The 27,514-nt window shown below is 37.9% G+C and overlaps 1 protein-coding gene across 1 annotated transcript; it reads left to right on the forward strand.

Moving 5' to 3' along the window:
* Nucleotides 1-614: 614 nt before the first annotated feature.
* Nucleotides 615-27,514, forward strand: LOC131435077 (uncharacterized). The gene is made up of 5 exons (XM_058602581.1): nt 615-2,503; nt 2,578-2,670; nt 12,196-12,359; nt 22,587-23,078; nt 25,329-27,514. Exons 1-5 carry the CDS (start codon nt 1,283-1,285, stop codon nt 25,489-25,491), a joined length of 2,133 nt encoding a protein of 710 aa, XP_058458564.1. The 5' UTR covers nt 615-1,282; the 3' UTR covers nt 25,492-27,514.

The raw sequence follows: 27,514 nt of genomic DNA on the forward strand, positions 1-27,514 counted from the left end.
ACGTTGAAAACCAAAATCCCACAGCGAACGAGAGCGAACAACCACACAAAAATACTCCCATAAGAAAAAGGAAAAGATTGTATGAATAATTTATGAGATATGTAGCTTAATCAAGGTGTAGTCTCTCGGCCAAGTCGAGGTGCCTGTTTCTTACTTGCTTGCTTTTTTCGGATGGCATGACGACGACGACGTCGGTGGCGGTTGTGATGACGCTCGCATTCTCTTTCTCTCTCTCGCTCTTGTCTGTACTGATCCCCAAGTTGTGTGGACGTATTTGGTCGATTGCGTAGCGTTTGGCTGTTCAGCACAACGCGCTGCACGCTGATTGGTCCCGCAGCATGTACATTCAAAACAAAACCACATACACACTGGCATATAAGCAAGTAGGTATACTGACGACAGGCTATATGGGCAAAAGACTAGTCTCTCTCGCCTAGCAACAGCAGCTGGCGGTGGCGAAGTTGAAAGCAAAAACCAGCTATAAAGAAAAATGAGGGCGCTTCGGAGCAGCAGCTAGCGGTGTATGTATGTGCATAAATTTCAGGCCCCTGAGAAGGTACGAGACTACTTTGTATAACCGCTTGCTGGCTGCTCTGGGGGTTTCGGTGTGTCATGCTCGTGGTGGTCGTTCATACAAAATATTGGTGTGCACGAGCGCAGAGGCAAAGCCTGCTGTGTGCTGGACGTTCCACCCGATTCTACTTTTTTACTTGCATCGCGGAAAGCAAAATTATTTCACTAAAACTGTGCCCAGGGATCTGCCTCCCTTTCCCGTTTCCGATCAACATTTACCATCGTGTATTACCCGTGCGACAAGTTGCATTTCCGCTTCGTTCATCGTCGGGACGCGTGTGTGACGGAACGGGGTATCGTAGTAATTATACATTTATAATTTCGCGTGGCTAATTACTCAAGGATACGCGCGAACGTAAATACAGAGTGGCTTCATCGGATGCGAGACTATTGTCGAGGCGCTCGATAAGTGTGGTGCAACAAAAGCAGTCGAGTGCTGCTCTATTTATTCTGGAAATTGACAACGAAAATTTGTGTGTTTTCGATATGGTCCATCATTGTTAATGGATTATGGACAATTATTTTGGATTAGTGCAACATTGATAAGCAACCGACATGGATTAATCGGTTTTATTTAAGTTAGTATTGGATCGAAATGAATTTATTAGGTTTTGTAGAATTTTTCATGGTGAAGTGAGTGAATAATAGATCTAAGATTCATCCGGATTTGCATGGTAGTAGGTAAAAGTGAAAGCTAATAGAAGCGAAAATGTCGGTTCCGGTGGCTACAGTGAAGCAGGAACGACACGATGATGCAGAAATTAACGAATTGGCCGCAAAAATGATGGAAGCGCATAAACAACAAACCGCGAAAGCAGCTCTTCAGCAGCAGGTGGCAAGACCATTGGCCGGTCAATTGCCGGGTATTGCTGGCAATGGTACAAGTGGTCAAACGAATATTTTAAATTACTTAACCAGGAAGCCTGGGCAACCCGTGCCCCAGTCGATAGGTGCTACGACAATTGCCCCGGTCGGAACTGGAAGTGCCCAAACTAATGGCAATGCTGCAAAGACTGAAGATGCGAATGGGGAGAAGAAAGCTTGCGATGAGGAAAGCCAGAAGGGTCATTTTGGATGGGAGACCTTTCCCGGCAAAATTCACATTCCGTACATCTTCCGACAGTCAGAAAGGTACTGTGCTGTGCGTATGGTGGAGATGAAACTGCTAAATAAATATCTGAACTATCTGCATCAGGATATATACAGCTGCACCTGTGTCAGGTCGTACTACATTACAGAGGCAGAAAGCAAACTGTTCAACGAAATTAATACTAAGCATTGTGACTTCCAGTTTGGGAGGGAAATGTTTACGCTCAAAGACTTGGTTGTAAGACTGTCGGATGCCTACAAATTCTACCAGTTCCTGGATGTTTGCTACAAAAAGCTGTTGATGGGTTGCAGCACTCCGAACGACAAGTGTGGCTTTATTCGCATCAATAAAGAATCCGTAGTTCCTTACACCGTCAGAGATCATCAGAAGATGGTGCCACTGTTTTACTTCGAGGGAGAGACTGATAATCTTAAGTTAAAAGCCGATTACTTGTCGGGTTGGGATCTGTCCTATCTCAAGTTTTGTTGTAAAGTGCAGGGTATTAGGAATGAACTGTTTGCCAGTGACTCGGTGGCAGTCATCAGTTTAACCGATATCAAGGGTTACTTCCCACCGGGGACTGAATTCGAAGATTACTGGCCAAGCAAGGTTGTGGATTCTCAGCTTTTGTCCGGTCCAAAATCGAACAATACTGTCCATTGGACAAGACAACCAGCACAACCTCCGCCCAAACAGCCCAACAGCATGATGAATACCATGGCCAAACAGCAACCACAGGTTCGAAAGGCTACAAACAATATGTACCAGGCACTGCAGCAGCAGCAACAAAATTTACAGAAAAACAACGCTCAAATGCCAAACATCTCCGCAGCGGTTCAGGTAGTCTCATACTTCCGAGAGGCTCCATCGTATGTTTTGGAACTAACGATCCGTTTTCTCTGGTAAAATTACAGGCACTTACAAACAACTGGAACCTGTCGAACCATGCCAACATGCTGTCGGCTGCTCAGCAGGAACAGTTACTGAGACTATCGCAAGCACAGCAGGTAGGTTTCGGCGGATAATCCGTAGTAATGCACGGCACAATGCTCATAGTTGGTCTGTCATTGGTGGGAGTTTCGGTACCGGTTTATAATACCTGTGTGGGTACGTTTATTTGTCTGGAAAGATTGAAATTAGCTAATTATGTTTTGCTTAAATAACGATCAACAAACGTCCGGGCGATTTGAACGAATGTCTGTAAATGTAATGAAATATCTCAAACTTAAGTTTAACCGTTATCCATTACATTCAAATGTAGTTATTTTGAACCATTTTTTTTGTTGAAGTTTTAGAGAAACTTTAAAGTTTCGTGAAAGATTTGAGGTGTTCGACAAGAAGAAATGAACAGTGTTTGACATAATGCTAACAATCATGTATTATTGTTTATATACTCTACCCCTCGTGTGTTTTTCCTTGTTTTTTTTTCAGCAGAAACTGCGGATTTCATGTTATTTGATAATATGTTGGGCATATCTATACAGTCCTTTCGGAATTGTTAGTCAACTGAGAGTAATCATGATTTAACAAACACATTAACTGTTTTCCCACATACTAATTTATTTTATCATTTAACGTCTTTCACATTTCCGAAAAATATCGTAAATTTTCTTTTTAAATTTTACTGTATCCTTACTACATATGTCATCAATTTTTGAAAAACGAAGAATACTGTCTTCTTGTCACAAAGTTTAACTTTAATGATGAACATCCCGTCTTCGAAATTGTTTCACCGAAAGGGTAATTCTTAAAAACTATTTATTTGTTTTCATGTCTCCTAGATAATTGATTTGAAGGCGACTGCCTCTCGCATGCAAACCTGTATACGCATCGTTTACCCGTTCTGTTCAAAGCTAAGTTTCTTTGGTTATGCTAGGTCTGATCGAGTGGTAGCGAAGTCGGAAAGTACACAAAAAAAATTATGAAAGATTATGCAATCACCGTGAAATATGAAATCGTGAAAAATTTAACGGAGGTCCAGTGGACCCATTGTGTCATATACCATTTGTGTGCGCGTGCGTGCGTGTGTGTGTCAAATAATCTCACTAGGTTTTCTCGGAGATGGTCTTCTGGTCTCATACGGAATTCCTGAATTTCATCCGGATCCGACTTTCGGTTCCGGTATTATAGGGTAAAGTGTGTTCAATATTGTGCACCGTCACTTAAACCGGCGAAACAGAAAACGTAAAAAAATTTCTAAATTGGTCTCAAAACTACACAAATCGATAGCTATTATCAGTAGGCAACTAAACAAACCGATTCCGAATATCCTGGTACTCAGTATCACTCACTTTTCTCAGCGATGGTTTGACCGATTTCAACAAACTTAGATTCAAATGAAAGGTTCAAATTTTTGAATAGAATACCACATAATTATACATGAGAAAGGCATTTTTACACCACTAGGTGGATTAAAACAGGTATTTTTTGGGGCGGTCACACATCAGGAATAGTTGTTTAGCAGTCTAAATTGGTGATCACGTTTCCTAAGTTTTCTGCATCATCCGGAATTACGTAGGAAATCAATCTAGGACCACTGATATTTTCAACATTCGCTACTTAGAAGACGCAGCTTTTCTTCAACGCTAACTGTTCATCTTCGCAGGGTGGTGTAGAGTGAACCTTAGTTTTGCCCTAAAACTAACCAGACAACCATCTATACGAAAATCATCAATTACACTCAAGAAACAATTTGCCCAAGTCATTGGCAACAGAGAGTTTCAGTTTCCTATTTTAAATTTAAAAGTCGGTTTTGAGAAGTAATTGAAAACGACCAAAAGAATATGTGAACTCAACCAAGCAGTTCAAATGTCTCATCTCATCAAGAGTATTCATCCCCAAGTTTCATATTCCGATTTACTCAGTCTTAATAATGCGTATCTCCCTGATTGCAAAAAAAATCTAAACCGGTAGTGAACAAATGCCTTTTGGTTTGGGGTCGAAATCATATAATTTCTTCAAGATAACAAATCTTCAAGACGGCTGCATGACAGATACGCTGCTGAATTTTTTGCACAGTCATTATACAAGTTTTACTTGTAATACATATTTTTTGGGAAATCGAACTCACAAACAGGGGAGGGGAGACATCTATAAATAGCGGCCTGTCAGTGGTAGCTGGAAGCTGTACAATGCGCAATAATTTAACAATCGCTTGGAATGGTAAACATATGTTTATTGAATACCCTCCCTGTGCAAGGATTAGACTAAAATCATCGAAGTAGGATAAATTTCTTTTTATTTAACCTAACAATTGTGAAAAAATTGAGGGAATATTGATAAAATACAAGTATTATCGCTCGTGATTTTGTCATTTTTAAATTTTTTCTATTCCCTGTACAACCTTTTATTAACATATGTTCAAAATTCCATAGCGATTGCTCAATTATTTCGCTTTGTAGAGCTTCCAGCAGCAATACAAGCTAACGTTGACAGGCCACCGTTTATAGCTGCCTCTTCTCTCCTGTTTTTTCATATTCGACTTTCAAAAAAATATGTTTAATAAATAAACCGTACCTGATGACTGGGCAAAATTTCAGCTGCGTGCTTTTCATATAGCTGTCAACAAATCTACAAGAAATGACATGATTTCGACTAGAGATGGTCTAACCCGATGGGTATGGGTTCGGATACAGAATAAAATTGTTTGTAAAATTGTCTGTATGTATGTATGTATGTGTGAAGCCACCATCGGTTCAAGGCAGTGTATGCGGGTAGACTTACAGTAGATCCGAATTGGATTATCAGGTAGCTTTCATGTAATTGCTGTTAAGAAGGCCAAAATGGGTTTTGAGGACCCGGCGCCTTCCAGCAAGAACATCCGGCCATATAATAAAGAATTTCGCTGTATCAGCTTAAACCCGCCTGATGGTTTGTTTGTTAGAAGTGTTCGTCTTACTCATTTCAGACTTTCAGGGAGAAACACAAAGCTTCCCCCGCGTGACTCAGGTTGGCAATCCACTCCATCATCCAGTCATTCACTTGTAAGGTACCCTGATGCACTCCCTGCCCCTACCCGTTGTCGATATACTTGAGCATAATCAAATATAATATAATATAAAAAAATTATAATATAATACAATACAATATAATATAATACAAAACATATATAACATAATATAATTCAATATAACATGATATAATATAATATAACAATATAATATAATATAATATAATACAATATAATAACATAATATAACACAACAGAAGATAATTTATAAAATAATATGCTATGATTCAATGTATAACAGTTGATATCGCAGTACTGCAGGAAATATATTTCTTTTTTAAAAATAATAATAATTTTAATAATAGTAATAATAACAATAACAATACTAATAATAAGAATTAAAAAAAATTATAATAACATAATTCAATTCAATATATAACAAATACTGCAACAAATAACAGAACCACATGTTGCAATATACCACTATAAATATTGCAGTTTAGGATGGGCTTCAAACTTCAAGTCATTTCGCAACCTCTCATTCTGCTACTAACGCAGAAGGCGATAGCACCCAGTCGACGCCGTTCTATTGACCAAATGTCATCATAGACGCTCGGAGAGGCATGAGATAGGAACTTGTGAGGACTTAGTTATCTCACCATTTGACGACCAGAAAAAAATTGTTTGTGAAATTGGGCAAAAAATTGTTTGTAAATTGGGTAACGATTTTTTTATTTTAAACGGGTACGGGTCGGGTTTCGAACCCGACTACCAAAGTTTTTTCGGGTCATGTAGGTTTTTTTTTCCTAGCGGGTTCGGGTTCAAAAAAAGGTTACCCGCAAAGCAAAGCCTTGGTATTACATTCCTGTAGTGGAATTTGACCTTCTGTTTCAACAGACTTCGCAGCCGATTCAGAGTGTACAGAACCAGTGAATGGCTGGTGCTACGATTCTACTGACACTACGAATCCAACGAAAAAAATTTTTTTTCTTCATTTTTGCGGTTTTTTATGCGGATTTCCGAAGTTACACGGTTTTTTTACGCGGATTTCCATAGTTACGCGGTTTTTGTTTACGCGGTACGTATCCCCCGCGTAAAAAGAGACCTCAGTGTAATCATGTCGTAAAACGAATGACTTGATCAGAATAAAACAGAAATCGTGGTTGGACCAAGTTTCCGATTAGATAACTTTTTAGGTTCAGCGGCACACGTTTCATCTTGCATACCGCCCAACATCCGGTAAAAGTCAATGTTCGAAGAAGCTTCTCTCACCGTGGGTTTTGCATTTGAGGAGCAAGCAGAGACAAATTTACGACGTCTGTTCATTGGTTTCAAGAATCGTGAAGAATCAACGACCTGTTATAATGATAGCGTCGTGTTATTATGGAAGTTCTTTTATGTAAAAATAATCTCTTTTAATCCACCTATTGGTGTGCTGGTGCCTTTCCCATCTTACTCATATAATTAACTTGATCTTGAAATAGTTCTTAGTAAAAAACTTCACGTTTTTTGCACTGTGCTTCTAGCGACCGTTCGAAATTTTAAACACTCATTATATTCTAATTCCGCAACCGAACAAAGCTTGTCAAGTTTTGTCTGGGATTATCAGACTTTTAATTTAAATCAAAGTTTGTGACAATCGATTAAGGGGAGCTTCTCTTGAAAACGTGGTTTTTCGTTTCTTCATTTCGTGCGCGAATAAAAAAAAACTATGGGTTACCTAATCTCAAATTTTTTTCACAATTTTCTCAACGGTGTTCCACTCAAAAGTAAATAAGCTTTAATTTGATATAAATGTTATTTAAATCGGTCAAGCTCTTCTTTAGTTATCGTTAACACCGGTTTGACAGTTTGTCCCACTTTTTGCCATATCTCAGGAACAACTCCAAATTTTTAGTTTTTTCTCTAATAAAGAATGATATCTACATAAAAATTTAAGATTATGCAACCCATATTTTTTTTAATTCCCGCTCGAAATGGAGGAACAAAAAATCTCGTTTACAGGAGAAGCTCCCCTTAAGCCGTATCCTGAATTTCAATGTGAGTTTGACCTGCATTTCCGGTACTTCCGAAATCGAAAATTTGCCATTTCCCACAGAGTCGACATACAAAAAAAAATTCGAGATAGTGTCAGATCTCGACATTTCTTGCGTTTATTATACGAAACAAGAAAACCGCATAACTTTGAAAATTCGCATTGATCAACGAAAAAGAACGAACCTTTGATCACGAAAGACAGTTGTTGGTAGAGGAATAATGAAAAAATCAACTGTTTTTCAGAGTAGGTCGAATCTTACAAAAATAAACAAATCGAGTTACTCTCTTCTACCAATAAATGCTTCAAAATCCTACAATTTTGCCTAAAAATACGGTTTCTACAAAAATCTCAATTTTAGTAATACAAAGAACTATAAAGGGCGAAACTGTCATTCCATTTGTTTATGTTAGTTTCGCCCTTCGTGTTCCATGCCAACAAACAGGGCGATACTTTAATTGCTAGTAAGGAAGGCGAAACTATCTATTTTAGATGGTTTACGAACCTTTTACTACTGGAAATAGTAAATGAGACGATAAAATTACCCGCAGATTTATCTTAGTCGCAAAAACCAACCAATTTCACGAAAAATGCGCAAGGGCGTAACTTCATAATTCACAGCATAAAAGTAAACAAATCGAAAAAGAGCTAAGCTCTTTTTATGTTGATCTACTCCGTAGGTATAGAAGGAAAGGATGCCAGATTTAAATAAATATATTTTCTACTCAAGTAAAAGAAATCAATTTTTTATAACTAATATGTAGTTTAATTATAGACAACAAGTGGATTACCGCTAAAAATGTAACTTTTTCGTGAGAAGATTATTGTAACTCACTTACTCGCCATTATATATATTTCGGCCTGTTATGCTTCGGCTTTCCGAAATTTCTGCTTTATGTGGTAGATAAGAACATCGTCGGCCTTTTGTATTTCGGCCTTTCGTTATTCCGCCTTTCGTATTTCGGCCTTTTTTATGCTCCCCTTAGAAATAGATGTGAGTTCCATTCTAAAGTTTTTTATCACAATTTCCGGTTCTTTCGGAATTGAATACTAAGAACAGGTAACTGAAGTAAAATTTGTTGCTCATCGACCAGCAAGATCTATAAATTAAAGAAGTTTTTAACAAATTTTGAGAAAATTACTGTTCCATACATGGTCCCTTCTGAAAAACAAAACACATGAGATCAAAATTTTTACACTTATCATCATCTGGGATCGGCAGACGGATCATGATAAAATTCAGGAAATTTTAAAGGGATCTTAAGACCTTTTATTTAAATCTAAGTTTGTGCAAATCGGTTCAGCAACGAACTGATTCGAATGGTATATGAAACTCGGTTCTCCGGGCATCGATTCAAAAATATTTTTTTTATAAGTAACATACCCAAAAAGAAACTTGTATTGTTAAAAAAAATCGCTTATCGCTTACACTTGATAGTATAAAGTATCGATGAATGGAGAATATAAATAGATTCAGAAGAAAGAGTTGTATTGATACTGTTATGAACAGAGAGGAGACGTACTCGATAAAAAGATATTAGCCTTGAGGCGGCTGAGATTAGAATGCGTTCGATGTATGTTGCTTTCAATCTGATGCTGTTCAGTATCTGAATCTGAAATCGCAATGAATTTCATTTTGGAATGTATTAGTCACTACTTTCAGGGCTCCCGAAATCTAGAAACCGTATATTGTTACAGATACATAGCTTCTTTTTCCCACTCCGGCGAACGATCATTGCAAGGTTGAAGCATAAATCAAATAAACATAGATTTTCCACTGTACAGTGACACTAACAGCACCTCTAGTGAGAAACGGGTGTACTTTTTCCCATTAGCTACTGTGGTTGTATTTAATGCGCAGGCAACTTTATGCATGCATTTTAGGAGCATTTACGCACCCATTCTCCACCAGACGGTGCTTTTGCTGTCACGGGTTGCTCAACTACATTACTATTACACTAGAAAATCTATGTTTATTTGATTTATGGTTGAAGCCAGGGCTAAATTAAGGATATAATAATAAGATTCCATTTAATTCAGGGTGTCAAGGTTTGCAAGGTGAAATGATTTGGAGATTAGTTTTGATCTACACTGAAGTCTTTTATGCGGAAAACGATCGCAGTAGGTGTTAGCGTCGAACGCGAAACATTTTCGCTTCCGTCAAAATTTTTAGAATATTAACGTGTTCGTTTTGCCTTTCTCATATACAAAGAAAAAAACAACCCGCCTACGCATGGCTGCCAGATGGCTGACTAAACGCTGCCAGCTGAAAAAAATATGGCTGGCAGACATTCTGGTGACCGAATGCCTCATCGCTGCCAGATATACAACTTAAACGATACAACTGTATCCACCAGGATTTTTCCACATTGAAATCTTTAACATTTTCAGCGAAGGTGAGAAGATGAAAACGCTCGGCTAACTTAGATACAGGCGACTTTGTTTTGTCAAATTGGATTTGACAACCGTCACTGAATCAATTTTGGTAGCCGTCTGGTGGCCATGGCTGCCCATGTAGCCAAAACGCTATGCGGGAACCACTGCAAAAACCGACTTTCGAATCGAGGCCCGGAGAGCCGAATGTCATATACCATTCGACTCAGCTCGAATGTGTGCAGTGTGTGTGTGTGACAAATATTTTCACTCACTTTTCTCGGAGATGGCAGAACCGATTTTCACAAACTTAGATTCAAATTAAAGGTCTAACGATTTCATACAGAGTTTCACAATTTCATTTGGATCCAACTTCCGGTTCCGGAATTACAGGGTGTTATGCATCAAAAATGTAGAAATAATGAATTAAAAATTAAATTCTCGGAGATGGCTAAACCGATTTTCACAAACTTAGATTCAAAACAAAGGTGTTATAGTCTCATACAAAGTTCCGGAATTTCGTTTGGATCCAACTTCCGGCTCCGGAATTACATTTTTCTGCTCCAAAAATGTGAGAATAATGTCACTCACTTTTCTCGGAGATGGCTGAACCGATTTCCACAAACTTCCAATTTTCATTCGGCTTAAACCCCTGCTTCCGGAGGTAGGGTGCTTAGTGTAAAAAATTCAAGTTTCAAGAATTTTTTGTCAAACGATATGATATCGTTCATATGTGAACACTTCGACGTGATATGCATATCATCTCGGTATATCAAGTGATATCAGCGCTAATGTGAACATATTATTAAGCAAGATTTGGAAAGCACATGCATCAAAGCTTACCGTGTTGGGCTTTTTTTTGCACCCAGATAACGGAAAACTAGCGTGGATTTTTTTTAAAATTATTTTTCATATGGAGACGCGTGGATCGAAAAAAACATTGTTGTATTCAATTAGATTGGTTCATGAAGTCTCTATCATTACCGATATTTTGAGTGCCAAGTTGGTGATTATATGGAACTTCACACTTATATATCAGTAGAATGGCAATGTTCGGTAGTTCGGCTGTTCTAAACTCGTCAAAAGATGAAAAAAATACCGAATGGAGTTTAGTGTGGGGTGATCTAGAAGATTTTTTTTCTTCTGTTGTCTCAAGACAACGAAACGCAACACTGAATTTTTTTTTGTGAAACTTCATACGAATTTTTGAAGTTTTTTCATGCAAATTTCGGATTTTATGCGTTTTTTCTCCGATTTTTAGAGATTATGTGGTTTTCCAGGCGGGTTCCAAAATTACGCGTTCGAATTGTCGTAATTAAATCAATTAATTTTTATTAAATAACATCGTTTATTTATACTCGGCTTTAGCCTCCTAGTGGTCGGTCGCCAGATCAAATTAATTATTTTTGTATGGAATGTTAAAATATGGTATTATCCGAGAAAATAATTTTCAACTGAATCGATTCAGGGGCATTATTGATTATATGATTGAATGTAACTTTGGGATATGAAAGAAAGATCTAAATAATTACGAGAACGGTTTTAAAATCCATCTTCCAAGAATAGTATTTTGAGGTAGACCTAAACATAAATATTATTTTTATAAACCTTTATCACTGCGTTTATCGCAGTCAAGTACAACAACTTCACTTTTTGTTCAATCGGTAATACGATTATAATGATTAATTTCGTTGATAAGAGACGAAAGAATACCACAGTCATTCAGAAGACAGTAATGAATAACTCTTATCTCACACAAGCGTTTTAGTTTTAAAAAAATGGAAACAAATACTTGATAACAGTGTTCTAAATAATACCAATAATGAATAAAAAATTAATTGCATATAAAAATAAATTCACAAATAAGTTTTGGCTTTAGCATTTCTTGAACTACACAAACTTGAACGTCACATGCACTGATGAGTCAAAGACGAAACATAACAATATTGAAAACGGTTATGTGCCCTAGCACAAAATTTGGCTAACATCCAAATGACACACATAATAGTGGGTTTTAGCTGTAGCGCTTAATTTGTGTCTACTTTTCCAGGAAATCAATTACACTAAGTTAAAGTATAAATATTATGTTATTCACTCACGCACAAATTTTGCAAATATGTACTCCATAGTATCAGTTTGTAACTAATTTTTCGTTTTTTTGTCTATCCCTTTCAGGCCGCCCAGGCACAGGCGCAAATTCGAAGTATGCAAAACATGCATCCCATGCAATACAATTCCTACATGAATCCCGCAATGTCGATGGCATCGAGGTCGTCGCAAAATCAAGCCGTTCCTCCACCCTTGGTACGCTCCTCGGCTCAGTCCCAGGCAGCTCACATGTAAGTATTTGCTGAAATCACACTTGCCGCTTGTTTCCTAGCTTTTTGGTTCAAAATTAGTCTCTCTTCTTTGTTCTGGTTTTGTAGTGTTCGTTTTGTATATCTGTATTTCGTGTACATAATGTTCATCTTTTTTTTGTGTCCCGACTAGATCAGTATCTAGCACTCCCAGTAATATGTTAAATGTGTTAGTTATATTTCCGTGCACATTTCTCTTAGTAGTCTTGAGTAGTGGTTCTACCGCAGAAAAAAAACTGAATGCGCTTTCTTTTAAATGCATTATTTAGTTAAAACATATCAAGAACCAAACACGATCGATACACTTTCCTAGTCGACAACGTCCCATATTATGCCGTTCAATTTTAATGCACATATAAATTTTTCAATTCTAGTGAAAAGGACGAAGCGCTCTAAAATGCTATGTACTAATCACCTAACATAATTATTTTTACCGAAAAGCTCCAATATGGGAATGGTTTCAAACCTATCTTATAACTCCATAGCTATGGTTGTGTACAAATTATTTTTATAAAAATGATTTCACCGAAGCAGTTACCAAGATAATGACGATAGGAGGCAAGTAAATAAAAGCAAGGTGGTTTCTTGTCTTCTAACCAATCATATTCGCTGAAACAATCCTACGTTGTCACGGTGCCGCAACCTTTCCGGTCTACTTCATTGTCGTCAGGACGTGAACGTGCCTATGTCTAAATACGTACATGCGTGGGAGGATTGTACTCCCTGTTTTCTGTGTTCTTTATCGCCCACTATTTCGCTTTGGTCGTTCCTAGTTGAATCGGTCGTATATCGGTCTGGCGACCGGTGCTGCAGATAAACACGAGACACAAAATTTTCTGCATCGCATCGCGAGATCGATCTTCTGGTGTACCCGGGAAACGATTATTGGGGGAACGCAGACAGCTGTCTTCTTTCATCGCTATTGATTTTTCTTGCTTTCTTCGATTTTCAAGTTTCGTTTGCGTCCCGAATAGTGCGCAAAATGGCACCAGCTGCTACTCGGCAGATGCCATTTGCGGGAGTCTTTTCTCCAAGTATCTATCATTTGTTCAATCGTGGTCGGACGAATCAATCTATTTAATATGTGGAACGTACCGTTCGATCCTTTTTTTTTACTAAAAATGAATTTCCGATCCACGAAAGCAGTTATGAATAAAAACATGAGATTTGTCATGTTTTTCTTAAAAAAAAATATAACACCGTAAATTCCGGATTAACTAAGATTGCTTTTGTTTGATGAATCAGCAGCTAAATCTATGCTACGAAATCCCATTTCACAACTTTCCATCTCTAACTATTGAAGTTTACGGCACCGTTCGGATATTAGTTAGTGACTGCGTTTCAGTGTCGTGAGCTTTCTAATAACTGAAATAATGCTCATTTGAGTTTATGTGCTTTGGTAGGAACGACACCAGAGAAGATTGTCACCGTCTTCTTCCTCCTTTTTTTGTTACCAAGCTTTGAATTTATACGAGCTAAGTTCAATCGATTTGATTCTTTTGTTTTGTCTCTTTATTGCTGGTTAAAATATTTCTTGGAACATTTTTCCGTATTGTGTTAACATCATTTTACCTTCGTATGCAATCTAAAGATCAATTTCTTTTTTTTTTCATGAGTAAAATTTCCAAAGTTTTACTGGGGGGAAAATGAAAATAACTTTTTCCCATATTTTGTTAGTTGACCCGGCTGAAACCTGGAGCGGTGCCAAGACTTTGTTTTGTTTAGTCATGCGCATGAGATACCACCCCTACCCCAAACCAGTCCCATCGTCACCGTGTCCAGTTGAAAAGAGAACAAGTTCGTATCTCGATTGTTAGGTGTTGAAAAGTATGAGTACCCATTTGTTCCCCTTGGTTGGAGATGGCTAAACTTTGTTTGAAAAGACCTTTGCAGAAACTACACGTGAAACGAGTTTTTAAAGAATGTTTTTAGCATTTTCTTCTTCCATTTTATTTCCCCTATGGCATATCAAATCCGACAGTTCAAAAAAAAAACCTTCTGGTATGGATCTCCTGTCAAACGAAGGATACTTTTAGTTCACTTGATCTGTTCCTTCATAATAGTTATAATTGGAATATTATGCATAGCAAAGCAAAGTCAGGTTGCTATATTGCGAAGCTTTTGTTTCAACGAACTTCGCAGCCGACATATAATGTACAGAACTATTGCGTGGCCAGTGCTACGATACTACGGACACTTACAATCAGGACTCGAAATAATTCAATGCAAACCTAACCATTAATATACTGATAATTTAAATATTAAAATATTTAAACATTGATTTTGGTTTTAAAGGTTTTTTTTGTAATTTGATTATCTTGGAACTTTCGTCAAGATACAACTGTTTTTTTTAAACAATTCCGGATGAAAATTGATTCCGAATGCTCAAATGACATTCATTCTATGTTTGTGAAAATCGGATACCAGATCGGCCGATTGAAACCATTTTATGAACAGTTTGTAATGTCATGGACATCAAACCATAACTTCAGAATCGGATTCGGCTAAAAGCAAAGTTTTTCATATCTAAGTTTATAATGATCTAGTCTGTTATATCTGAAGATATCGATGTGAGTATTTTTTTCGTATGTTCTGATAACTGAGCCTTAACTTTTTTAATAGTTATCGAAAATTCACAGACTCTGACAGATATTTGTAATATTTCAAAATTATTCTTCTAATTCATTATGATTTTTGTCTACTTCGAGAATCATAGATACTGAACAGATTTTTTGTTCTGGATTTGATAATAGCGAGTGAGTAATTCAGGAAACTTCCAATGTACAATTAGTCGTTAGTAAATATCAGCTTAGTACCTTTAAATCCCAATAATATTAAACGATGATAAACCTAGGAAAGCGTTAGTGAATCTGAGTGAAAATACATTTGCTGAGAAAAATATACATTCTCTCTATTGTTTCACATACAATTATTTTCCAATTTATTTTACCCCGGTTTGAACGTTTTGTGTCGCTCACCGTGGAGATACCACAGTACTTACAGTTTGACTTGTATAATACTCACAAAACATTGATGAATTGAAAACTAGTATTTATTAGTCAAATAAATACTAGATTTGTATATTTGAATATTATTTTTTATTAAGTTATTTATTGGAAAATTTTTGAATTTCATCCTGGGATGTGATACTCGTCTCTGCTACTCCATTCACCTCTCATAGCGCAATCAATAAGTTTTATTTGTTCTATTTTTGTTCAGTTCATTGACACTTCGCTTTAACAGACGATTTCCGCAATTTTAACACCAAGCTCAAAGCAAAACTGTTAGCACCGGATACAGCGCAATTCATTGATTTAAGACCGAGTAATCGATAAAATGTCGTGGTGCCCTCGTCGAATGAGATTGTAACTTGATTTGTTATTTATAGACACCGACTTTGTCATAGATACGGGGCATGTAGCGACCTGACGGCCCACTGTTTTTTTCCATTGGCATAATGGAACTATCTCTTTGTTCGATTTCCTATTTTTGTACTTCAGTTCAGATCAGTTCTGGTTGACATTTGCAAATTTGCCTGTAACCCTAACAATTATTCACGAATATTTGCAGTAATAAATGAAGTAGTTAGTATCTATCTATTTCGTCTTCGACAAATTAGGGCTTTAGATGTTCATATTTTACTATCTTTGGTACTTAGCAGTTCAACATAAATCGCTGATTTGTTTTATCATCCCAAGAAAAGTCATACTGACAGTTTACTGGTATTATTTACATGGATTTACGTTTTAGAGAATTGTCCTGAATGTTATTGACTTGAACATTCTTGATGTCGTGATAAAAATTTAACTGTTATTGGTTTGTTACTATTTCCAATAACAGTTTACATTGTTTTGTGTTGATTTAAGATGAAGTCATGTTGGATTAAGATCTTCTATGTAATGAATATTCCTCATATTTGTCACATATCAATGATTTGTTCACTTGGAATGACCCAGGAATGCACAATTTTTTTGTTTCTTAATTCGATGAAACTTTGCATGAAACGCGGAAATACTAAGCTTGAATCTTTTCTGGTTTGTTTTTAAACAACATTGCGCATTCGTGGGTTAGCTTGTCCAGTCTTTGCAGTTTGACAGTCCTGTTCACATGGACTTTGCCTACTGTTCAGCCAGAATGTTTTGCGTTCATGTTTGAATTGTAAAAAAAATTTGTGCTGCGATGGTATAAAACCTAATTATCTTGTCATCTTGTAAAATCTAATTCATAATTTTTGTTAAAATGAAATTTTGAATGCGAAAAATGGTAGTCGGAAGGGGCCAAATTTGGTGAATACGGCGTGTAGGGTAGTATCCACCAGCCAAGTGCTTTGATTGTATCTTGAACCGGTTTTGCGCTTTGTGTGCAGGTGCATTGTCATCTAACAAAATTTTTTTGCCGTGTATTCTGTGAAATTCTGATTTTACAAATTGATTATTTGTTATTTTTTGTGTTAAGTATTATTAGTTTCACCAGGTTTTTGAAGCTCATGCTACACTACACTTTTCTGATCCCACCAAACACAGAACATTACCTACTTATCGAATCAATCTGGTTTTGCAATCGCTGTTGATAGTTGTCCCGATTTGACCCATAATTTTTGCCTTGTGTGTGTATGTGCGTATTAGAGATGGGCATTTCTTTCGCGAACGGTTCAAAAGAACTAGTTCTTTTAAAAGAATGAATTACCAATAGTTCTTTGTTTGAGAGAACGGTAGTTCTCAGATCAAAATCGTTAACCTTTTTTTTGACTCCGAAGAGAACGCTGTTTTGGTTAGTTCAACAAGCAAACTAACTATGAAAAGAACGAACGAACGAACGGCTCTCGAGAATTAGTTCTGGAAGGGGAGGGATGTTAGTCCAACACTTGTTGTTACTAGAAGCCGTACATACTACTGCGCACTCCACAAGTATCACGGGAGAAGGATATTTGTTAGTAAAAATTTCAGTATTGGTTTCGCGCGCGACTCAGTATGTTCCGGTTTCAAGATGCTCGGATGCATCGCTAAACGTTTCAACAATATCATATATTGAAGTCCCGGGAAGTCTTGATTCACAGCTCTTATTTGAGGAAACTAAAGAAAAATGTACAATACTATCGCCAAGGATGGCTTTTATCGTATCAAAGAACGTTCACTGGCAACTCTTCACACGATTGAATCAGTGCCATTAAAGAGAAACGGAAATCATCGCAACAACAAAAACCCGGCATGGCTCATTTAACATAGAATCGACACCAGTGCGAGAGCGAATTTTTCTCGATGACATTTCTGAGAATCAAAGGTTAGCACGCTGCTGTGGGGATCCTCTCTGAAGCAACAAACGGTCGCTTATTCTCGTTTCGCGATCCGATTCTATACAGGCAGTTAATTGCGATAGAATCATTTTACTATTGCCGTTTATTCTAACTATGTGCATATAACCTTTGTATAAGTTGTGTCTATGAAAATGTCTGTGAATGTTCCACACAAGGGTTTTGAAATATTGCAACCTAGTATGAGAATCATCAAGTTGAATCATCGATTCGATTTTCTGCGATAATTGTCAACTTGCGATTCTCTCTTGGGAAATTCCACACAGCAACGATCATTAGGTATCAGACTGTAATTTTTTAAGGGCCGTGAAATACTCAGAGTATGAAGTGGAGCGAAGAAATGTAGAAAAATTCTCTCGCGGTTCATGCATTGAGAGACTCGAGTTCTTGTAGCATCTTCTACCGGATTGAAAATGTTGTATACAATATAGATAGCAATATAGCAGCTTCTGTCAAATTTTCGGCAATCACCAACACTGACTATCGCGTGAAGAATAAAAACTTCCCTATTTTTTATAAATGAAATTACGTGATACAAAATAAACGAGTGAAAAGGATTTAGACAAAATAGTTTATTCATTGCATTGACATATTCTAAACAGTTGTTATGAAATCATTTTAAATCACCAAATAAAGGTAAGATTTCACACGCGTCTTGATTCTTTATTATTTATGTATTCAATATACCGATATATGTTATCTCTGTTATAAACTTGTAATATGAACAGATTTGCGCGATAGTTGATTTTTATCATTCAACAAAGAAAAAGAAACTCCTGCAATTGTCGCCTTTTTTTGGAAGCAGGAACCCAGTGGATCTATTCTTGGCTCATTTTTTTCCGCCTGATTCCAAACGGCTTCTAGGCTGGTACTGTCCGGAGAGAGCAAATAGGTACTATCAATCTCCTAGTGGACCCCAGCCCCTTATTATATATGATAGTATGATTGATATGAGAAAGGCATCATTACACCACTAGGTGGATTAAAATAGGTTTTTTCGTTTAGGATTCTCAAAATAAATAGCAACTTCTCTAATGTTTTTTTTTTATTTTTCATTCAATTCATGTGGCACCTATTCTTTTACACTCTTTCCATAGAAATTGTTTGTTTTACAACATTTAACATAACTTTGTTTCGCATTTGATTGGAAGTATCATCTTCATCCAATATTGCTTGCAATTCGACGTCTTCAAACTTTTATGATGGCCTTGCATGTTCTTCATTTTTCACATCAAAATCATTATCTTTGAAACGTTTAAACAATCTTTCGCAAGTTGCTCCTGATAGAGCATGATCACCACATGCCTCAGCTTTTTCGATGCGAAAGTGCGCCATTTTTTAAAAAAATGAGGACAACAAATTAATGCTTTCCGCAAATCATTACTTTTTGGTACAAAATTCGACATTTTTAACTATGATGTCATACAAACAAAAATTCAGGTTTGTTCACACAAAATGTTCATTACCGACACGTTTGTATCTTAATGCTCACTTCATACCGGTATAGCTGGTCGAACGAACCTGTAAATAAACCACCGGTATCACTGTTATTCCTTCTCAGCGCGCTTCAGCTCTTACATTTCCGAAACAAATCATTGGCAACATCCTTTTTTACGAGCATGGCGCCCTCAGGCGAGTCAACATCGACTCTCGCACATAGAAGTAATGGAGAGAAATGTCAAATTCGTGCGCGCGAAAATAGCAGCACTGCGCACCGATACAATTGACATGATAAGTTGAATGTGATGCCGTGCGATGGCGTTGCTGAACTGAAGATTGATTTCGCTCCAAGCTGACAGGGTCTGGTTGTATTTAGCTCGAAAAAGACAATCAATCGAAAATCTACTTTCCCATTCTGTCATCCATGCGAGCTGTTGCTAGGGTTGAGTTTCACCTGTTTTTCTATCCTAAATAAAAAGAGAGTGAATCCAATTGATTGTTAATGCCAGCAGTAAATATCCCTCGACGTTACGTCAATGGTTTCTAACAGGGATTGTGTTGGATTGCTGGGCAAGAAACAACATCGTGCTCAAAACCACCGTTCTGTATATGAAAATATAGGAATATTTAAGAGAACAAATCTCAAATAGAACTTTAGCAGTCACCGACAAACCAAATTATATACCTGTATAACGCGTAATTTGTTTTTGCTTTGAGTTTAAACATCGGGTTCAAAAATAAACATGGGAAAGGTTGAACAAACAGCTGCGTCCACATTTTTGGGACCACCAGAGTATAGAGCAAACTAGAGTGCCTATAACCAGAGTGACGACAGCTGTTCGTTTGGAATGACAACTTTGTTCCAAACGAGCAAACGGCTTGCCAAATACAATGTAAATCTAACGAAACTGCCATCATTTCGGATTAAATGTTTAGAATTCTTGCCAACATTGCGGGTGAGGTGTCGTAACTTTAGTTATAGGCACTCTAGAGCCAACGAATCTGATAAATGCCGGTGTTGTTTTGGTGTTACCATAGTAACGCAGTCCTTTTATCGATTTTCCTCCAGAGATCAACGATTAGAGTTTTGTAACATGCTGTTTGTCCGCTTCTATTAGTTGAGAGGTTTGTGGAAATTTTGTTATTCCGATTACGAATGAAAATGTTGGCAATATTTTCGCCTATTTACGATTGTGATCTTTAAAAGTATTATGTTTTGTGTTTGTGTTATCGAAAACTTTTTCGATACTAGGCTTATAGGATTCCTCTGATAACGAATCATTGATCATGCTGTTATCAGTGCCAACTACTAATTAGAATGGAGTTACCTAAAAATAGGGAAATTCAAAACGTGAAAGCATGTTCACTACTCCGGCTACCATTCCCAGACCACCTGCCGATTATTCGTCTAACAGAGCCACAGAGTAGCAGCTGATTAGCGAGTGATATTCCCCTGGCAACGTTTAGCTATTGAGCAGTCGGGTTTCCGTTGATATGTTGAGTTTCTCACCGTGCTCTCACTGCGGGCCTCAATGTAATCCACGTCGAGAGCTCGACCGTCAACGGGTAGTGTAACCTTCGATGACGTCAGTCAGTTTCTACCATAACAGGTCAGGCGAAGGTTATGCCCGTATGGCGGAATTAGCTCGGAAATTTAGAGTTTTTTCCTCACTGTTTCAGTGTATGTGTCTAGATATCGGTCTACGATTTCACGCAATGCACTTTTGAGAGACAGAGAGAGAGAGAGAGTGGCTAGACAGCAGTACAAAACTGCATTTTCGAGCGGACTGATGTATATAAACATACTGGTATATACAACCAACGAATGCTATTATAAAACAATCATGGTAATCTCGCCTCTAGTGAAGATCGTCTTTTCGGTTTCATACAATTCGATTTAGTGTGGAACGTTTTGACTAGAATTTTCTGCGAAGCAACATTTTTTTGTTGCTTCTATTGGCGTTGATTATATTTTCCAGCAGTCAACAAACAGTAGCCAGAACTGAACCAGCTACTAAATGTGCGTAGTACCATAATTCTCTATCGTTTGGTTTGGAGTTTCCAGGTTATTTTTTCTGAATCATCATCACTGTTTCCTATATGATGTGATGATTAAAAAATTCGAACAGTTTGTTTTCTTGCTTGGGCATGGATACTGTCATAAATAGTTTGGTGAATCATAGCTATAAAAAAAATTTCCGCATTGCAATATGGTATGAATAATAGGTTTCGTTATAACTTGGAATTGTCAGTTTTTGTTTTACTTTTACAATTTCCTTCTCCCAAAGTAGAAATGTATGTTGGCACATTTTTGTCACTGAACTTTTTGTCTAATACCATTCCATATTCCTAGTTCTATCTTTCGTTCATTAATTCTTCTTTGTTTGTAGATATAATCTTTCTCTGTTAGACGCTTTTCAGCTATTAACTGTTAACTCTAGTTGCAAATAAGCAAGTATAACCACACGACACTGAATATGAGCGCCCTAGACACATTATGCGTTATCTAAAAGCATTCTTCGTTTTACTGCGGCAGTAAAGCAATATTTTTTTGCATAGAACCACACTACTTTGGACTAAAACCGCCTTCACGCCAATCATTTATAGACGTATTCATAAAATTTAGTCGTTTTCGCGTCCCGTGTTTGACTGTAGAATAGAAATTGCGATCATCACACCGTCCATAAACGAAAGAGAGAGAGAACTAAGCCAGTCCGGTAGTAGTTAAGTTACGCCCTTCTGATTATTGCATAAAATACACATACGTTCACTTGCCAAAACCGATAAACGCATTATAATGTTTCTAGGTCAAGTGGTTCATCGTCAGTACGCTCCAACAACAGTAGTACCAATCCTTCGATACCCTATCTTAATCCTGAGCTATCCATCTTCGCAACCTCCCGTAGCCCCAATGGCACCGTTAATCTGTCGCACTTGAATCCATTACAAATTAACCAACTCACAACCAAAAACAGCAACAACATCGCCATTGTGGATGACAACAGTCAAGGTGGTGGTACTAACAGTGGTGGTGTTGGTGTCGGTATGAGAGCACCCGCCTACCCAAAGAATCCGGTTTCGATAACAGCGATTCCGGCAGCATCACCTTCGAGAGCCTCGCCGAAAGGGGCTCAAGCCAAACAACCTCCACCGGCGTTGATTCCGGTTAGTAATTCTCTTCAAAATTACATACAGGCAAACAACAACTTCGATATGCTGAGTCAAATCGAACGTTTACGGGAGAATCTATTGTTCGGTAATGTCACCAATTTGGCGACAATTGCGGCAGCATACGGTGCCATTGTTCCAAATCCAGATTCCCTAGCATCCTTTCCTTCCCCAAATGCCTCTTTTTCCGATCCCGTAGGGAGTAAATCTAGTGTAGACAATACCAGATATAAGAGCGTAATTACCTCACGAGCAGCATTGGATGTAATCGATCTATCTTCCCCTCCAAGGTCAAGCATGGCAGGAGCGGCGGCAGCAGCAGCTATTTCGCAACAGCAGCAGCAACAGCAACAACAGCAACAGAAACGTTCGAATGCCGTCGCCGCTATGACCAATGGTCGTGCGAACACGACGATCACTTCGACCAACAACTACCGCTCGACGGCGGCTGCTCTGCAACAACAACTGCAGCAGCAACAGCAAGCCGCCGTGGTGGCCGCTCAACAGCAGGCCGCTGCCATGAACGATGGCGGCACCCGGCACGGTAATGTGATTATGCTGCCGGAAATGACCATGGGCGGTACACCGTATAAACCGTACGAGGTCGTGAAGAAACCGATCGAGAATAAAACCATTTACTGCATTAACAAAACTCCCTACCGCAATACCGAATATCTGATGACGATCCAGGACCTGAAGGATGTGTTTTTCCCGTACATTAGCCTGGACGTGTGTCGGAGGGTGCTGAATGCGCTTGATATTAACCTGTTTATCGGAAATAGGTAAGTGTTTTATCCGTCCCATTATATATTTGAATTTTTAATTTGGATTGGGGTAAAGTTGTAAAACATTGACAGTTATCGAACTTTTACAGGAATCGAGATTCGCTCCTTTATAATTAAGGAAAATAGTTCTAAACGGTACACGATATGTCAGTTTGTGCTTCGCTCCTAGTTTACTTGATCTTGGTCAAAAACAGACTGTTCAGACCTATTGAAAAGATTACTGATTTCCTTGCTAATGTTGTCCTTGGGTTTTTTCAGTCCTGCTGATCATTATAGATTTACTCAGCTCTTGAGCTTTTTCACTGTATTTTCTTGAAAGGTTATCGTTAGACCTCACGAGTCAATGGAAAAGCTCAATTAGATAAAATTAACTAATCTGAGTCATAATAATTAGTTTACTCGCAAGACAAAGTCAGCAATCTCTAGGATTTTTATACTCAACCAACGAAAACAATTTAGCTGACGAATTTAACAACTAAAATCAATAGTTGCGAAAACTCATTTCCAATCCTTGGAACTGCTTTGCGTCATGTGAGATTTCCTGAAAAGTGAACATGGAACATTCGAGGAAGTATCTACTACGTACCACGAGATGAAGTCCTAATTTTATCACTCCCTGTGGCCTGATGTTGTTTCCGCAAGTAATTCATCTTTCAACTTGATGAACGACCTGTGAAGAATGTCATATTGAAGCAAGAGTAATGGAAATGATGGAAATTCGACCGTCGTAGGTTTAATGATTCACTTTGTGATTGCCAGTACCCATCTAACATATTTTCTTATGTTTCGATTACTCTACTGTTTTTTTTCTGTTACTATCCATTGTGACAGTTTATTTGTTTATATTCGTGTACTCCTACTTTAGTTTACATGGACTTTCAAGGAAGTAGTGTAATAGTATCAAAATGATCATTTAACAATGTTTTCGGGATAACACTAGTTCTCGACGTTTCGTGAACTTCCAAGCCGAAACTAGAAAACCGTCGAACTTTCATAAAAATCGCACAACTTTAAGAATTCGCATAACTAAAAAAATTCGGTTTAAAAGTCGCATTAAAAAAAACCTTATAAAAAGAGACTGAAGCGTACTGTAAATTTTGAAAACAGATATTTTGAAAGGTAGTTAGAACCCTTGCCTTTTACTTAAGTATGCGCATATTTTTAATGTACGACTGCACTGCCCATACTTGTATATCAGTCCCATATGTAAAATCGGCATGTCGAGAAAAAGACTATTAAAATTTTAATTTAAAAATTTTTCTAAGGCAAATACAGCACTTCAAGAGGAATGATACTCCCCTCCGAGGTTTTTACGACATAGGGTGATAAACAATCAAATATCCTTTGATGTTAGCTCACTATACACAGATTTAATTTTGTATGAAGTACCGAAATCCCGGACGTGTAGGTCTGTTCAGGGTAAAATCATATCGTATGATTTCAATTTCGTATGACATGATTCCGTAATCGCATTCACTTAAATCGCACGAATATAATACTCAGTATGCTAAATAGAGCCCATGTTATTGTTGAGCCTGAAATGTCCAGTCAAAGCAATACAAATACTGCAATGAAGCTTGGAAAAATGCAACATACTTTTTGAAATTTTCAGTCTCAAATCTGCTGAAAATGCTTTTATCTAAACACAAGTTTGCAAGCTACGCCAAAAGCTGGCCTGCTTGTAAACCAGTACAGTATCTATCTAGTGAATGAGACGGCCCTTACCACATTTCAAGACAGTAGACACCAGCAATGGCACGGTCATCCAACAGAGATAATCCGTATAACAAACGATGTTGTCCTTCAACTTGTCGCTCCAAACAACAACAACCCCTCCTCGCGAAAAGCATAGCTCACAGTGCATGTTTTGAAAGGAAAACTGCATGCGAGAGTTTTGTCACTCTGTCCAAGTAACAATTTGAGACAACTAGGTGCATAGTCTAGAAGGTTACTGTTCCGAAGTTTGTTATGTTATCAAAATAAAGCTGCGTTTCTGCTGTCAACTTCATAATACACAAATATCTATTATATACAACATCGGAATCTAAATGAGTCCAACATTCATTTAGGTCACTGATTATTATTTGGACAAGAAATAGATAAGTATTGTCAAAAATATCCCATGAAACCCTAGGCTCGTCTCTTTAACAGTAAGCTCGACCTGATTTTAAATTATCCTACACAATCATATTCCCGTGCATAATAGCCAAACTTACGCATACCTTTTCTGTTTCTTCGTCGTTACAGTTTGCAGTACCAGGCTCTGATGGAAGCCGGCCGATCTAACGTGGACAAGATGCCACTCGTCCAGGTGGTGGACGTGATGCAGTTCATGCCCCAGTTGCAGTACATGGTTCGGGGTCAGATTGGCCAAGAGGCACCGGCGAACAAACGGGCTCGCATCAGCTAGGAATTGGGGTGGGGGGTACAGCAACAGTGCCCTCAGAGCACAGTAGTTTCTGATCTGATAACAAGCAGTAGTGGCATCACCAGTAGCAGTATCCATTCCGGTGGCAGTAGTAGTGTGAGCGCATCCTGGAATTTAACACCAACATCACCTTCGGCGAGCGGCAAAAAGTCAACATCATCCTCATCTTCATCCGCCGGAACGCCCGTTTCGTTAGGTTCCACTTCCGCAGCCATTGTTAGCAGTAGCAGCAGCGGTAGTGGTTTTTCTTCGCCGAACAATCTGTTAAATTTTGATAAGAAAGCTCTCTCGTCTTGTCGATATCAGCAAGAAAAAGTTGATTTTTATCAAGACACTTCTAGTCGAATGCTGGCACAATCTTCGGCTTATTCATTCCAAGAATCAGCATTCGCAGCAGCTGCAGCGGCTGCTGCTGCACAACAACAGCAGCAACAGCAAGCCGCTGTAGCAGCTGCTGCCGCTCAACAAGCAGCAGCTGCAGCCGCCGCCGCACAACAACTTACGGCGGCCAGCAATGCGGCCATCTTCTCGCCACACTTTGCGTCCGGGTCATACGCGACTGGTTCAATGCAGGTCGGATCATACGACAGTTCCGCCGCCACCGCTGCTCGTTCTTGTGCTCTGCCGTCACCTACAATTTATCCGCCAACCCCCCCACCCTCAGCACCCTGGATTCATCCATGGTATAGCGGCGATACCTTTTAGTCAGTAGATCATAACGGTTTTTGAAACTACTTTTTTAAACATTACCAAATCCTATCCCCGAAACACAAAAAATGTTGAAATAAACTCTAGATTCAGAAATAAATGTAGAACATTTCCGTGATCAAATATCAAACAATTAGCAAGACTTACCACACTCACAATGATCAGAGAGCTCTGTCATATTCCGTACATTCAGCACAAAAATCGTCGAAAGCAGCAACACGATCAAAATCATAATCGCGTAATGAAAAAAAAATAGTATTCATCCGAAAACATAATAAATGTTCGAACGCGTAACGAAACGCACTCGAACTTCTTCCACAGACCTATTTCAAAGTCTCGTTCATCGATAAAAATGTTAAACGAATTTCCATTCAGCACTTGTAAATGTAATCTTAGAAAAAAATTATTGACATTCAGCATCATTATAATTGAGATATCGAAAACTAAAGTTACTACTAATTGTATTTTAACTCATAACTCAAAGCATAAGAAAACAAAACAACTCATTCATTTGTGGTATGGTACAACAGTGACGAAGCAGCACGGAGAGTAAGGACCGCGAATCCTTAGAAAATAAATTTCGCTTGGCAAAAATATTAGCAGTTAGCAGATAGAAGAATATAGACGTAATATGAGCTCGGAACTGAATAGACAATGGCAAAGATTCCCCTATTTGATCGAAGACGGAACTTATTTTTAAGAGCAATCGATTGGCAAAAGCAACCATGTCTGAAGCAATTCGTTTTAACTTTTCCTATTCGGAAACGTGTTATTAGTGTAGGCTGTGGATGCATTCTCCACGAACAATAGAAAGGAACCAGTCAGTGAGTCAATCAGAGCTGTATCTCTCGCATCTATTCGTTGGATGCTTTGTTTTGTAAGTAGGAATGAAAAAGTGTAAATTTTAGTTGTTAGCAATGTATTGGATTTATTAGTTAGTATAAGAGAAAATGAGAAAAATTCATCGTACGAATGAAAAAAGTCCCAGCTAGTTTGAAAAACTCAAACAAGAAGTTAATTTATATTCTGTTGTATAAAGCGTTTTGCATACTAGCGATGTTTTATTCACGTAACAGAAAAAGGTATCTATAAATTATGTTTTTCCTTTTATTTATTTCTTGCTATATAGTTATCAGGCACTTCTTAGTCGTATGCTGCAAAGTGTATACCCGTTGAAGAAAGGCTACTTGTTTATATTAAATATGTCCTACTATCCAACAAACAGAAAAATAAAGAAAATACACTATCAATGTAACGTCATTCTTCTGGTAGAAGAATTTCGTAATTCAATGAAAAA

The sequence above is a fragment of the Malaya genurostris genome, chromosome 3 (assembly GCF_030247185.1).
Source record: "Malaya genurostris strain Urasoe2022 chromosome 3, Malgen_1.1, whole genome shotgun sequence".
Lineage (NCBI taxonomy): Eukaryota > Metazoa > Arthropoda > Insecta > Diptera > Culicidae > Malaya > Malaya genurostris.